Genomic DNA, 14,375 nt, shown 5'->3' with positions numbered 1-14,375 from the left:
CTTGCTAAAAGCCGTTGTGTTTATTTTCCTTGGTGTCATCTTAATGAAAGTAAACTGAATGTATATTGAGGATACACTGTATTTTCAACACAAGAATACAGCAGGCGACTTTAAGTTTGTGTCGATATCTTATCGTGCACACCACCTTGGAATTCATCTTGTGTGAATCTCTTGCTTTCCCACCTCACCCACTCAACTTACAGCATTCACTCCCACCTGTACAACTAAATCCCAACTTCAATTTCATGAACATTAAGTCAGAAAAACACCTTAAACTTTCCGCGGTTTTCATAAATTTGTATTTTCCATACAAAGAAACAACAATAAAAATAAAACAAATTGCAAAACATGATATTAAAACTCTCTGAAAACTTAAACAATGACTTCTTGACTGGGGGAAAAAAAAAAATTTAACTTCTGATGTTGGTAGCACTTCATTTTAACCACCTGATTTAGTTACCATTAAAGTTATTTAGTGTCAAAATTAACACTCGCATTAATTTGTTATCTTTATACACACAGAGTGCATCATTAACACAGGCTGCAAAATCCAGTGTCATTTTTCTTTCCCCATTTTTTATACAAAGTTAACAGTGATGAGTACAAGAAATCTGATCAACCATAAGTGAGCAAAACACGTGATCCGAGCTCCAGAAAATGGAGGAAGGAAAGATGGAGGTCTAATAATGAGGCAAGAGTAAGCCACAGGTGCTGATTTCTGTGCTCAAACTCAACACGGATGCATCCAAAGGTCTAAAAATTAAGACATTTCATGTAAACAAGAACTACTTTAAAACTCAAGAGTTCTGCAGATATAGACATGCTTAATCAAAATGTTTCCCTCTGAAACACTTTGATGTACCACACGCAAACACACACACACACACATCAGTTATTGGAGGGATGCTGAATGTTGAAAGAAGCAACTCAGTAACGGCCTGCAAAAGACAAGAAACAACAAACATTTGTGTTAATAAATGGCTGAAGTCTGAAGTGCAAAAAGACTGATCATCATTTGACCAGAGAGTTAAGCACAAGAGATGTGTTCGAACAAGTGCAATAACCAGCTTTTTGTGCGCCACTTCTCTTCACACTTACGTGGGCTGTAGGAGCGAGACCGTGAGCGAGACCTGTATCGACTGTAGTACGGTGATGGAGAGCGCCTGCGACTGCAAAAAGACAAAAGGAACTTGAAATGCGTCTTCTGCCATATAATACTACAACACTTTGTACTCAGAAAAATTAGCGCTCACCTATATCTGTAGTCGTACTCATCATATCTGTCGTAGCGATCATAGCCGCGGTCATAATATGACTCTCTTCCCCTTCTGCTGCTGCTGCCGCCACCACCGCCGCCGCCGCCGCCGCCGCCACCACCATTGCTGTAAAAATGTAAAAAAGTTAATTAATTAAAAAAATAAATACATAAAAAAAAAAAAAAAAGTAAAATGACTTCTGAGAAACTTGAGGGGGAAAAAAGCACCATGTTAAGCACAGACAATACTGCATTTAATCAGTATGACTCAGAGGTGCATTTAAGCTTCATGGAGCTTTTAAATGGAGCTCCAGTGTCATGCAGTACGTTAAGGAAACGGGTATCTAAGATTTGACACAAATGCTGATCTTACTGTGTAGGTCGGCCCATGTAGATTCCTGGTGTAGGGGTATGGGGACGTTTAGTAATGGAATAATCCACTCTGATGCGCCTCCCATCCAGCTCCATGCCATTGGCTCGCTCCATTGCCTGGGAACACAAAAGGGAGGAGAATACAAAGATATTGTCAGACCACTGTAAGCTCTTTGGTAAAAATGTATTTAAATAATGAAGGCCCACCAATATTGCACACTGAAACCATCTATATTAGACCCCATGATTGGGTGGTGAGAGAATGTAAAGAAAGGCTGACACCTAGTGGCATATTCAAGTAATCACACCCAATTTTTAAGAGAGAAAAAAAAAACAAAAAAAAAAAACAAAACTCTCTGAAGAAGCAAATCTAAACAACTGGTAACAAAAATGGAGAACTGCCTCTTTTTGGACTTTTTGTTTTATTGGGGTAACTGTGAAATAGTCCAGAAACATTAGGAACTGTAGCCAAAACTATTTTCATTTTATGGGGTAAACATTTTTTCTTCTGGCAATTTTGATAATGTTTGTTGATATAACGAGCCTATTTCTGCCAACAATGTTTTTGTTTTAATCATTTCCATTCTTAACTCAAAATTGAGAGATTTCAAAAATTTTCAGTCAGATATCTAAATAACATTTTTAAAGATTTAAAATAGTAAATAAAATAAAAAAAACGAGATAACCTGAAAATACAATATTACAATAAAAATAAGTTGCTTGCATCAAGTCTGAAGACCACTGGGCATCTGATCCATAAATAACACCCTAAATATTTTTCATACCTCTTTAGAGTCTTCAAGCCTCTCAAAGTAAACAAAGGCAAATCCACGGGAGCGACCTGTGCGCTGGTCATACACCACGTTGACTCCAGCCAAAGGACCGTAGCGTGAAAACACCTCTCTCAGGTCACGCTCAGTCGTGTACAGGCTCAAACCAAACACCCCCAAACACGTGCTCGGATCAGGGTTCGCCTGGAAAGATCAGCGATAGGGGTAAGAGTTGATGACGTAGCTTACCACATCGACCCTTGTAATGGTTTGCATACAGAATATATTTAATGAATTTATGATGCCCCCCCTCACCCTCCACCACATACACACAGGATCACTTTACATACTTTATGCACAGATGCTAGAAAAAGGTCTTTCCCTAAAACCCAGCACAGAAAATAATCACTAATAAAATACACTAAATCAATTAATTTATAACTGATGCAGCTGATGCTTAATAGTTGCTTTGGACCAGTTTTGCAGCTTATGGACAAAATACTGTTTCACCTACACTGGATACATGCTCTCACATTGTGACTTTTGACTTATAACTGAGGCAGTTATTGAGTTGCTTTGAAGGATATAATCCATATAATTTATGTTTGTATAATGGGGTAACAAAAGATGATGAAACAGTAGCACAATAAATTCTCAGTGGGTAAACTATGACAGCTTTAATAACCCCTTAAACTGCTTTCAAAAATATGTCACAGGGAGAGCTATGTATACACACGTGCTATAAAACCTTTTCACTTGCCTCATGCTTGCTCTGTTTTGTATTATTATATGGCCCACATAAAGCAGCTGTGCCCTACAAATATTGAGCTTAAGAAAGCTAGTCAAACTAGTTAAACATGGTGCTGCAAGCACATGTCGGCAGATGAGGAACCACTGAAACACATTACTTTTAGTGCATATGGCATAAATATATACAATATCTTTTTACTTTACCAGGATTTTACATTTGAATCTTTAAAGTCACTTTAAAAAAAAAAAAAAAAAAAAAAGGCAGGGCACTTAGTATATCATTTGATCTGCTCAAAAATTATTGTCAAACACATATAGCACATTGTACTTTATATGCATTAAAACTGCACACACATCAGAAATCATCAATTACTGGAGCAACAAAATAAACATACAGTAAAGAAATAGTGACAGCATTTTTTTAAGTACTTAAATGTTAGTTGAGGCCTCTTTTCCACTGGAGTTTCAAAATATAACTTGATTTATTAGGTGACCTAATACTTATTGTAGATAATAAAGGTGACGCTGGTTGCAAACCAGCCACAATGTCCACATACATCAAGTTATTTGTATTTTTAAAAATTTCCCTATGATTATTTATGCATTTATACCTCATGCAGCACTGCAATGAGAGTGGTAACTTTGACCCACACACAACATTACTTCACCCCCCCAAAATATGTCAGAAGGTCCACATACCCTAACATCAGCACCACCGCCATGACTGTATGCTTCTTTTGTGAAGTCATGGCTCTGTTGATATAATGAAAGGGAGGGAAGGTTTATCAAAGGGATTATTAAATGTCATGTCAAAGCGGATTCCCACCGCATTTACCACAATCAACTGATAACATAAAACATATTTTACACAACAATATATTTTTATAACATAACGCAATGAGAACACTTCTCTGGACTGTAAAGACTTTTAATTAAACACTTCCTGTTAAAACAGTTGTAATTCCTAATAACAATTTAAAACAAACAAACAAACAAACAAACATACATAATATACATACTGAAAAAATAAACCAAAATGACAAAACTGTTTTGTTGAGATTAGCCTGAAGCCTCTGGAAACATGTAGGTGCGCTAAATAAAAATGTGTCATGTGTTGAGTGAAATGTGGTGTGAAATTCACTTACAGGCAAAATAACCCCCCCAAGCATTTTGAGCGTATAAATTTTCACTTTAAGTATATCGTGCAGTATATATTCAATGTCCTCACTACTTACTAGCTATGACACACAATAACCCAGTCTTTACAAGTCTGATTGTGAATGTATACGTTCTTTACCTTTCCTTCCACAACATCTTGAGTTACACTTACCCTACTGCCAGTGTGACGGCGCCGGTTTGACATGGGGGACGTGCTCTGGCTCTTCTTGCGCCGGTATTCAGGGCTGTAGGAACGAGAACGGGACTTCCTCCGGTGGGAATAGGACCGAGAGCGTGAACGGCTGTACCGGCGGTTTGAGTGCCGTCTAGAACGAGATCTAAAAATGAAGAAGTAGTAGTGAATTCAACACAAGAGAAGATGGCAACATTTAGGATAATCAGAGTGTGTGTATGTGTGTGTGTGTGTGTTTTGGGAAGGGTGGGGGCCAAGCTTACCTGGATTTTGACCGAGACCGTGATCTGGACTCGGAGTGTTTGGAGACCCGGGATGGGCTCGGAGAGCGAGACCTGCTCTCCGACTTGACCCGAGCTGGACTCCCACGATCCGATTTAGATGGGGAGCGTGACCCCTATTGCCATAGCAGTATGTTAACAACCTTTACTCATTCAAAATTTATTTATTTATACAAATCACAATAAGCAGTCAAATAAAATGGAAGTATCACACAGAGTACACTTATCTAAAATGTGCAGCCTATATACTGCGGGAAAAAGGGTTAGTAATCATGTAATTTCAATAAATGAACCTCTGTGTGGCATATTATTAAAATATCAATATTTTAAAAAATGTACATGTTCACCTGGACTATTAACACGGGAAAAAAAAAAAAAACATGCATTTTCTTATGTTACAGAAACGGAGCATGATAAAGAAAAGACATTTTGACACAAACAATATATTTACTTAACCTAGGGACACATTCATTCTTCCAGATTCTTTACACGCTACTCCCTTCTCTGAGGATTTCTATCCTTCTTCATTCTTCTTTTTTCAGTTTTCTCATTTTCTGATTCCAGGTCTGTTTCATTTTAGCCATTACACTGCAAGCGCGTCTATCTGACACCATTCTTCCGGTACACTTCCTCCCTTTCCAGCTCTATGTTCTGTTCTGTATATGTTTTCATTAGCCTTCTTTTATCTTGAAAATTTTCTTCATCATTCTTGGATAAAACTCTTCAAATCCTTCAGGTTCAATAACCTTAATGAAAAAAGAACATTCAATGAAATTAAGATCAGAGTGTTTTAGCAAAGGAGAATATCGTGAATGAAATGAAAAGGAAAACTGAATGCATCATTACATTTACAGTGCTGCTTCATTAGGTTTGAATAACCCAGAATTTATGCAAATGAGCAGAACAATGTAACATATGTGGGAATAAAAAGAGCTTAAATGAATTTTCTAGCAATGTTTCAACCTGATAAACCAGAGAATGAACGCTGAGAACGAAGAGTGGCTTAGGACTAACCCTCATACACTGACACAAAGCAGTACTACAGACAAAAAAACCCCAAAAAAACCCGTAAGTGTGCAGAGCTATCCGCACAAAAGGACGCTAGCATAACGTAAGAGATAACTTGTGATTCCTTTCATTAACGAATGAGTCAGGTGCACTCAATTAAACTCACACTGCATGAAGCCAATTTGCACACACCAGTGTTTTAACACTGGTTATTATTTTAAGCCAACTAGCTTGCTAGCTAGCGCCTGTTAGAAGCAGCCTTGCTAGCAGAGCATTAACCTTTCACATTAAAACAGGTATTAGCATAGTTTTCTTCCGTTAACTTGAGGCATTTCTCTGCCTCTGTCTGAAAACTGTAACGCAAGCCGATGAAGCGTTGCAGGTTATTTAGAGTTAGCACACATTACCATTGGCTAGTAGTTAGTGTATCCTAACAATGTTCTTTACTGAAAGCCACACGGAAGAGAAAGGGAAGAAAGGAAGATGTCACCGATATCATTCGACGGGAACTACTTACCCGCCCTTCATAGTTTCCTTCCTCGAGGTCACTCATTGCTCGGTATAGCTAATAAAAGCAGTTATTTGGACAAAAAATAAGCAAGTGGGCTTATATGCTACGTATATTTTCTGGTCAGTAGCTAGAAGATGGCGCGTAACGTAGGTTGCTGATATGCTTATGAGCCGCAGGATCTGACGTCATCTCCCACGCCCCCCCCCCTTTCGACATAAAAAAAAACATGGCGAACACACGGAGAAGTTGTAATGTTCTTTCACGGACCATTAGTGTCGCGGAGAAACATTAAGATGTTGTAGTACAAAGCAACGCTGGCACACAGGATAAAGTAATTTATTGTCAAGGAGAGCAAAATTTCTCATTGTAGAGAGTGAGAGTTAAGATCGTTGGAGGCAGAGTAGAGGCTACAGTCACGTGAAGAAACATGATTTTAAAAAAAACATTTAAATGTTCAAGAAGGACCTGCTTTGTATTTCAGTGCTGTGCTTCTCTTTATGTCAGAGGACAGGACACAAACTTACTGGTGATCTTTTTTTTAAATCATGATGTTAATTTGCAGGTGAATTACACTTCCGCGTCAGATGTACACCATAATCGGAACCCCATTTTAACCTTACGCCGGAACCTTCTGTATAACCTGACGTACTCCTCACGACAAACGTAACTACAGGTCAACGACTTGAATGGCGACAAAGGTTGCGGTGTAGGTATTAGGAGCTCCCGGTTGCAAAGTCAGTTGTGCCAGATTTTCCGCAGAAGTCTAAATCACACTTTACAACCCCATTTCCTAAAAAAGAAAAAAAAAAGCTCCACCAAATACAAGTTACAAAAAAGACAAACGTCCAGCTGCAGTTAAATATTAAGCAACTTTATTCCTGCAGTGTGACACTTTAGCTTGAGGTCATAAAATAAAGTCCACGGGTTAGCAACAAAGTTGTTTTCTACATTATGCTCCTGGAGTTGTCTTCTTTCCTTCTTCATACACATTGGAAGATGGTGAAGTTTTTATTCTACTTCTCAATAAAAACATGAACAAATAGTAGTGCTCTTTTTGTTGTATTTAAATAAAGATTCCCAGACATGCATTATACCTAGTACTGGACTAAACTGCATTTTTCTTTTAGTGTTGGACTAGGCTTTCTGGGAAGCATGCTGCTACTGCTTAAATTTTTTTTTTTTTTTTAAATCAGTTATTTTACAGTTTGGGTTTTTTTTGGTTTTTTTGGAAAATAGGGTTGTGTGAGTAAAGACATCTCCCATCAGGTCACCACCTTATCATTTTTACTTCATTGCATCATGTAGCAAATTAAGGCCGCGCCACTACTCGATTATTTAGTCCTGTGATCGCCACATACTGTTAAGCTGAAACAAAGCTGCTTTAACTGCCTTATTTTTCCTCACTTTTATTCTGCCACTCATGCTGTGTTTTGTATAATCCCCCTCCTGCCAAAAAAAAAGAAGAAATGTTGATAAAAATGTTGCAAATCCAATATACCGACCAACAAGTTTTTCTTTCTTGGTGGACAAACCAGTGTTAACTATGCTAAGAGCACAGGTCCAATGCAGATGATTTAATTTTAAAAGGTTTCTATAATCACAGTGCACCATGAATATGTGTAAGCAGTGAGTCACTTATCCTAACAGCATTAGTGGGCTAAAAACTCACTGCATATACATTCAGTCTCTTTGAGCTACTGGATTTGAAGTGACACAGAGCAAGCACACACACTCGCACGCATTTACAGCGGCAAATAGGCATCATCCCATGATATTCTCCATACGTCTCACAGCAACAGCACATACACATTTATATTGCCTTCACATGGAGTGCAAATAATATTCTTTGGATTTTTTGTTACAAGAAAACTACCTAGTTAATTTTGCCTTAAAACCTCATTAGCTGTAAGCTAAAGGAAGAATCTTCAAGTTCTTTAGTTCTTAGCAATCGTGGCAGCAAAAAACTAAAACTGTATTCTAAGCTATCATACATGTACAGCATTTTGATATGTTGAAGTAGTACTGTAACTTGTTGGCGATGGGAGCATTTTAAGCTGGTTTTATGATTAAGCATTTAGAATTCAGGAACAGTTTCAAGCATCTGCTTTTGGCATATACTTAAATAGTCACCTTACATTTGAAAAAATAGGCATAATAGTTTCAGCAATGGAAATACAAAACAAGAAAAAGATGTGCTGGAAGTATTGGTACAAAAAAATGAAATAAATATCAGCATTGAGAGACTAAAGAGGTCCTCTTTCTTCTGAGTTGGATGAATATTTCTGAGACACATTCCATAACTTAAGCTTCTGGGCATCCATAAGAATCCCTGCAGCTCTTTATTTATCTGATGTTGCTTCATTAGCAATGAAAGATGTAAAACTTGGTGTGCTTATTTAACAAAAAGATATAATATTTGGCCTTCTTAATGTGGTCGGGCCCTATTAGGTATGTGTGGATGAAGGCGATATGTCCCTGGGTGACTTCCAGGTTTCTCCTGCTGCTTCACAGGTTTCTGCAGGGCTACAGGAGCAGATGCAAGCAGGCCCCCTGCTGTGTGGGAGCTGTTTGTAGAGGAGGAATTGACCACCAGTTCAATTTTCCCCTCCAGTTTTACAAGCCGTGTCAGAATGTCATCCAGTAACACAGCTATAGTCCTCTTCAGGTCAGCTATTTGAGTAAAGTACAGAGAAAAAGACAGAAGGGGGAAAAAAATCAGTCCTTGAGGCTGCTTTTCTTGCAACTATGAGACACACTTGTCATGTAGGTATTAGTAAAATATGGTGCAATATCATCATACTTTCCATTTAAAAAGTATGGTAATATTGCACCACTTCTGAATTTTTCTAAATTCTTACCATATCCTGCCATGGAGGTTCCTTGTGGCCCACCTGGTGCATTCTGGTTCTCTTCTGTCAGCACTTTGACATATCGCCGGCTTAGCTCCAGTATCTTCTCACGCAACTCTGCACTGCTCTGATGGCGAGGCTGCTGCACAGTGTACCTCAGCAGCATAAGTCCCCATGCCAGGCCAAATGCCAGGAGTAGCATACTCAGCTTCTGAGACATGTTCCTACGCAGTAGTGCAGCCAGCATGGTACTGTGGTGAAGGGGAAAGGTGGCTATGAATGCCCGGTCTGAGGCTGAAGGTCTTGAGTTCTTTGAATTTTTAAACAATCAGCTTGACAACGTAGCAGTTCCTGCAGGAAACAAATCCTGCTGTCCTTAGTCAAACAGAGGTCAAAGCTGTCAAAGTCTGCTGCACATCCTGCTCATCGTGAGGGGATATGAAGAAGTCTGGAGTAACAGCAGAAGCCAAGAAGTGTAGCCACAGACATCGGCACTCAGGGGTGTTTGGAAAGGTGCTTGGGTTGCAAGATGTGTGAGACCAAATCACCAATGCAGACTGGGTTTTTAGGCAGGGGATCAGCAGACATGGCTGAAAATGCTTTAAAAACAAACAAGAACAAGAAAAAGAAGACAACAGACAGAAATAACAACATTAATATAGAAGGAAAAACATGCTTACATTAGGGATGCAATGAAAAATCTGACAAAACAATTACTTTAAACACTGCAGCAAAACTCCCTCCCACAATCCAAAGACATGCAGTTAGTGAGATAAGGTTAACTTGTGATTCTAAATTATACACAGGTGTTAATGTGAGTGTGACTGATTCTCTCTCTCTCTGTGTGTTAGCCTTGCTTCGGACTGGCGACCTCCCCAGGGTGTACACCATCTCATGCCCTATGGTAGCTGGAATAGCCTCCAGCCCCCCACGACCCTAATAAGGATGAGCAGAAGAAAATGGATGAGATGGATTTTTTTTTTTTTTTGCAGTGCTGCAATGTCATGATTAAAAGAAAAAAAGCTTAAACCCATTGCAGTCTCATTTTTGTTCATCCTCTAAATTTGTAAGGGCTCACAATGTTTTTAAACACAGAATGAGTATTTCTGGGTGAGTTAATGAAAGCACAACCTCATGTGAATTATCACATCTATCTTATCATTAATAGCAAGGTTTCCTGAAATACCTTGTTGTTACTAGTGACATTTTCCCCCTTTTACTGCTTTTGGTTACAAACACTAAGCTACAAATCTCTTTCAGCCCTCTTAGCCCAGAAACCTGATTACTAGTTTAGATTTCACCGTACCTACTTTGCAGCTCCAAATAGGGGAGAGAGAAACAGACAGAGGGCATTCATACCCCAATCCCACAATGGGCACAATAGTGACAAATAATCTGCAAGCGCACTGTGCACAGTCAAAGCACATTAGACAATTTCTCAGCTTTCACAACTTTGTCACCAGGTTCATTTTCTGAAAAATCTCTTGGGTGAGGGAGTGTCACTTCTTTTTGTGAGGCTGGAGAGGAGATGGTGATTGAGCAGATAAATTATGAAAAGATGAGTAACACAATCTGTTAAGTGATGCTTCTCATACACGCAAACATGTCCTTTCTGTGACCTGGGCAAAACCAGTTATCAGCAAATACAAACTCAACTAGGAAGAAATTCTTAAAGTAACGGTATAAGTAAGTCAGGAAGTGAGACTCTTGTCATGACCGGACCATAATTTCATGGAAACACAAACGTTTCAGACAAATAATCTTCCACCTGGTTAGAGGACTGTTTAACACAGCGTGCCTAATCGGGCGCATGGCTTATCGGACTCCTTACCAGCCATTCACATCTATCCCAGAAGTTAAATATTGACCACAACAGCTGTCGCATGTCATCTGCACAGGCAAACAACTGGCAGGGTCAGCGAATGGTTCAATTGGGCGACAGGTGCGCAATACCGAACTGTCAACAGTGCTTGGGTTTTACAAAAAAAACAAAATACAGAACTTACTGAACCTGTTTATCACCTAGCAGAATATAAAATAAACATGTTTAAAGTAGATTATCCAACCCAGCACTGAAAACGAATCCAAACCACACGTGTGCTTCGTTTCTGATAGGCATTTCGGGACATTTGTTTTTAACTACTTAACAGTCACTGAAGCGGTTTCCAACTCTGTCGATATTTCACGTTAGCTCGACATTTCTGCTCGCCAGCACTGAAACCATACAGTCAACAGCGAAAAGGGAAGGTAAACATTTTTCGTGTCCCAAAACCTTTCAAAAAACACACATTTCAACCCACCGTGTTATCTGGGAAACTAACTTGAACTGAAGCGGAAATTTGCAGGCTGCAGATAGGCAGTGACGAGGCGACTGTGAGCTCCAGCGGCTACCGGTGGCTGACACTGAATGATGCTTGTTGTTTGGCAACCCAGGGGTGTTGTTGCTGTGTTGTGAACGGCACCCTCCCTTTGTTTCCGTTAACGAAAAGTTAGCTACCGAACTTCGAGTGAAGGTGTCTTTTCCGGCTCAAAGTCATTCCGCCGCCTTCCGACACAGCCTCGAAAAACCGACGGGGTCTCTGTATGCAAAAGTCGGCAGCTAAATTCCAAGCATGCAACTGCGCTGAATGTCATGGTTCCACTGGACGTCTCGTGCATGCGTCAGTGCTATTGAATTATGGGAAATGTATTCATACCCTACTTATCGTGGTGTATCGCCTCTAACCAAATATTTTATTGAATTACTTTCGTTTATCTACGAGTATTATTTAAGGGGAAACCTTTAAGTAACAATGAGTTTATTCCGTAAAAAAGAAATCATACGGCATATTGTAACGTTCACGACGATAGCAAGCCACAAATCCGTCATTGCTTTGTGTGCGCGTGTGTGTAGTTCACCCTGCGCCCATTAGAGGGAAGTCTAAAACCATCTCCATGGCAATTTTAAAACTGGTTGTAAACACAAAGAGTAGCTACTGTGCAAGGAGCGAGCTACAGCTACAAGTTAAACCCTCTAACAACATGGAGAAAATAGATCTCGATCAATCCGCTTTAAAAGCAGTTGATGACTACTGGGAATACAGAAGGTTTGTTTGGCGAGTGTCTTTTGACTGATGGTTTTGGGTTTTCAGTCACCGTCACGTGACAGCTTTTGCCAAAGTTAACATAGCGACTATGCTATTACACTTAGATAAGCTCGTATTATAGGAAAACAAGGAATATAAATAGATTTAACTGTATGTAATATTATTCCTATTGGTGGTTCGTCTTCTGAAGGATTGTGGGTGATGATGATGGAGAAAAGCTCTTCACTCCAGAGCAATATGAGGAATACAGGAAGAAGATGTTTTCTCAGCGACTTAAAAACCGGTTATATGTGAGCTATGGAGTGCCTGGGGGTATTGACTGTAAGCTGATTGGCCCAGAAACACAGTGCTTCTGTGCACATAGGTAACACATTCCTTTATAACTCACACACTCAGACATCCTTCTCTCTTGCACATGCTCAGTAATGAAATGTAATCCAGGTACAAGCAACATAAAACAGACTGGGAAGTGGTTCCCTCTGAGCGACCCCTGGCCTTACCATGCAGAGTCAAGGGATGCTGCTGCCCTGCCTACGAGTACGTCCCTCGGCTTGGACCAAACCCTGTGCGCTGCAGGTGTAAACACTTACCTCAACATCACAGTGAAGCAGCAGGCCACTTGTGCAAGTCTTGTGAGTCTGAAATCACTACATTTTAAAACTGTATTACAGGTTTACTCCACTCAGTGTGAACTCCAGCACCTATGTGGACTCTTGTTCTGCTGACTTTTTTATCAGGCAGTTCTTGTTCTGGATTCCAGAGTCCCTACACCTGTGGGTGTGGCCAGCCCAGCTCTGAACACCAGACTCTGGTAAGACAACTCAAACATCAAACATGTTTTCTTCTTGTTAAAGAAGCAGATGCTAGATCTAGATTTCTATTACTCTGCATAATTTCAAATAAAACTTTATTGTGTTTGCTCTATCTTCTTGGCAGGTTGAGACAAAACTGGAGAGGCAGGCACGCGGTCAGCCTGTGGGCAGGGATGTCCCTTATGCTGCCATGGGTGGGCTGACAGGGTTCAGCTCCTTGATTGATGGTTACCTAGCTTTGGAAATCAGTGGCTCAGGTAAGACTATAACTGCATATAACCTTTTTGTCTTTCTTCCAAGGGAAGCAAAAGTAGAGATCCGTTTTTACACATGTATGGTTTAACACCAACACCCTATAAGCACTAAGACCATTAAAGCCCTTTTTTTTTAAATCTCAGGCTCTTTGAATTATAGAGTGAGGGATTTGGTGATCCAGCCTTTGCTAGGGTGTTTTTGGATGCATTCAACTGTATGTACTGTTAGTTCCATTAAAGCACATAGGAGGGCAGCAAAGTGCAGTGGAGTGTCAGTGTTGAAACGAAGAAACCTGCAGTGCTGCGATTTGTTCATGAAAAGTGAAAAGTGTAGAGTAAAGACTGTGTGTGGTTATCTCGATTTGGAGTACAGCTGTGTGGACACAAAAATATATGTCTTTCTTTTGATTATAGTACAGTGTGTAAAAAAGATTCAAACTTTATGCAGTGGACTGATTACTCCATAATTTTGCATATATTTTGCAATGACACCTCCTTCCATACATGATTTCCATACTCTCTGCTGTATTTTTTTTTAGATCAAGAAAGCCCTCAGCAGAGCTGCTCGGCATTAAAGACCAACCAAACATCAGCTAAAGCATCAAGGTTTGCTCTCTGTAAGAGAGGGACCAACAAACAATAAAATACAACATCGGTTTGTGTGTATCCATAGGATAATGAATATGAAATACTCAATACATACATATTTGGACAATGCTGAAATTGTTGTCATTTTTGGGAGATTTTAGATAAAAGAAAAAAGCTTTAATTCAAGGGTTTAACAAAAGTCCTGCATTGACTGATTAAGAATTACAGCTGTATAACTAAATGGGGGTGTGGCGAAATGCGGATTGTATGTGGATTGCAGGCAGTGAGTAAGCATTGTAAGAATTACAGCCATTTTTATACACTATCCCCCATTTACAGAGGCGTAATTAGATAAACCTGTTATGAAACGACTGTATGCAGGCAGGAAAAGGACCCAAAGTGCAGACTCCGGAGACAAACGTTCAGCACAGCTTTAATGCTGAACTCAAAAGTGTAACAAAACTGAGACTACAAAATACACCTACGCA

The 14,375-nt window shown here is 39.6% G+C and overlaps 3 protein-coding genes across 6 annotated transcripts; 1 reads left to right on the top strand and 2 right to left on the bottom strand.

Annotated features, from left to right (window-relative positions):
• Positions 1–282: 282 nt before the first annotated feature.
• tra2a (transformer 2 alpha homolog) lies at positions 283–6,493 on the bottom strand. Of its 2 annotated transcripts, none has more exons than XM_026156524.2 (9): positions 6,305–6,493; positions 4,762–4,895; positions 4,478–4,643; positions 3,847–3,900; positions 2,413–2,601; positions 1,629–1,744; positions 1,254–1,382; positions 1,099–1,169; positions 283–938 (listed from the first exon to the last, which is right to left on the bottom strand). In XM_026156524.2, the coding sequence occupies exons 1-9, from the start codon at positions 6,338–6,340 to the stop codon at positions 928–930; spliced, it is 906 nt and encodes a 301-aa protein (XP_026012309.2). In that variant the 5' UTR covers positions 6,341–6,493; the 3' UTR covers positions 283–927. The 2 variants fall into 2 exon arrangements, with proteins under 2 accessions (XP_026012309.2, XP_080152199.1); XM_080296073.1 differs by lacking the exon at positions 6,305–6,493 and adding an exon at positions 6,195–6,248.
• A 125-nt stretch (positions 6,494–6,618) lies between these two features.
• ccdc126 (coiled-coil domain containing 126) lies at positions 6,619–11,609 on the bottom strand. Of its 2 annotated transcripts, none has more exons than XM_026156644.2 (3): positions 11,469–11,609; positions 9,157–9,746; positions 6,619–8,968 (listed from the first exon to the last, which is right to left on the bottom strand). In XM_026156644.2, the coding sequence occupies exons 2-3, from the start codon at positions 9,392–9,394 to the stop codon at positions 8,724–8,726; spliced, it is 483 nt and encodes a 160-aa protein (XP_026012429.1). In that variant the 5' UTR covers positions 9,395–9,746; positions 11,469–11,609; the 3' UTR covers positions 6,619–8,723. The 2 variants fall into 2 exon arrangements, with proteins under 2 accessions (XP_026012429.1, XP_026012428.1); XM_026156643.2 differs by having other exon boundaries at positions 11,448–11,589.
• Positions 11,610–11,683: 74 nt separating this feature from the next.
• fam221a (family with sequence similarity 221 member A) lies at positions 11,684–14,022 on the top strand. Of its 2 annotated transcripts, none has more exons than XM_026156642.2 (6): positions 11,684–11,807; positions 12,424–12,597; positions 12,675–12,865; positions 12,971–13,044; positions 13,170–13,302; positions 13,839–14,022. In XM_026156642.2, the coding sequence occupies exons 1-6, from the start codon at positions 11,731–11,733 to the stop codon at positions 13,940–13,942; spliced, it is 753 nt and encodes a 250-aa protein (XP_026012427.1). In that variant the 5' UTR covers positions 11,684–11,730; the 3' UTR covers positions 13,943–14,022. The 2 variants fall into 2 exon arrangements, with proteins under 2 accessions (XP_026012427.1, XP_026012426.1); XM_026156641.2 differs by lacking the exon at positions 11,684–11,807 and adding an exon at positions 11,827–12,233.
• Positions 14,023–14,375: the final 353 nt, after the last annotated feature.

This window comes from Astatotilapia calliptera, chromosome 22 (assembly GCF_964374335.1).
Source record: "Astatotilapia calliptera chromosome 22, fAstCal68.1, whole genome shotgun sequence".
Taxonomy (NCBI): domain Eukaryota; kingdom Metazoa; phylum Chordata; class Actinopteri; order Cichliformes; family Cichlidae; genus Astatotilapia; species Astatotilapia calliptera.
This window is presented reverse-complemented; position numbering and strand designations above follow the sequence as displayed.

Excerpts from the sequence above, each read along its gene's own strand:
- tra2a (XM_026156524.2), bottom strand. The coding sequence starts at position 6,340 with ATGAGTGACCTCGAGGAAGGAAACTATGAAGGGCGG. Across the intron at positions 4,896-6,304 it reads AAGGAAACTATGAAGGGCGG|GGGTCACGCTCCCCATCTAA; the intron begins GTAAGTAGTTCC and ends CTATGGCAATAG. Across the intron at positions 1,745-2,412 it reads GGCTTGAAGACTCTAAAGAG|GCAATGGAGCGAGCCAATGG; the intron begins GTATGAAAAATA and ends TTGTGTTCCCAG.
- ccdc126 (XM_026156644.2), bottom strand. The coding sequence starts at position 9,394 with ATGCTGGCTGCACTACTGCGTAGGAACATGTCTCAGAAGCTGAGTATG. Across the intron at positions 8,969-9,156 it reads AACCTCCATGGCAGGATATG|CTGACCTGAAGAGGACTATA; the intron begins GTAAGAATTTAG and ends TTACTCAAATAG.
- fam221a (XM_026156641.2), top strand. The coding sequence starts at position 12,082 with ATGGCAATTTTAAAACTGGTTGTAAACACAAAGAGTAGCTACTGTGCA. Across the intron at positions 12,234-12,423 it reads GACTACTGGGAATACAGAAG|GATTGTGGGTGATGATGATG; the intron begins GTTTGTTTGGCG and ends CGTCTTCTGAAG. Across the intron at positions 13,045-13,169 it reads GCTCTGAACACCAGACTCTG|GTTGAGACAAAACTGGAGAG; the intron begins GTAAGACAACTC and ends TCTTCTTGGCAG.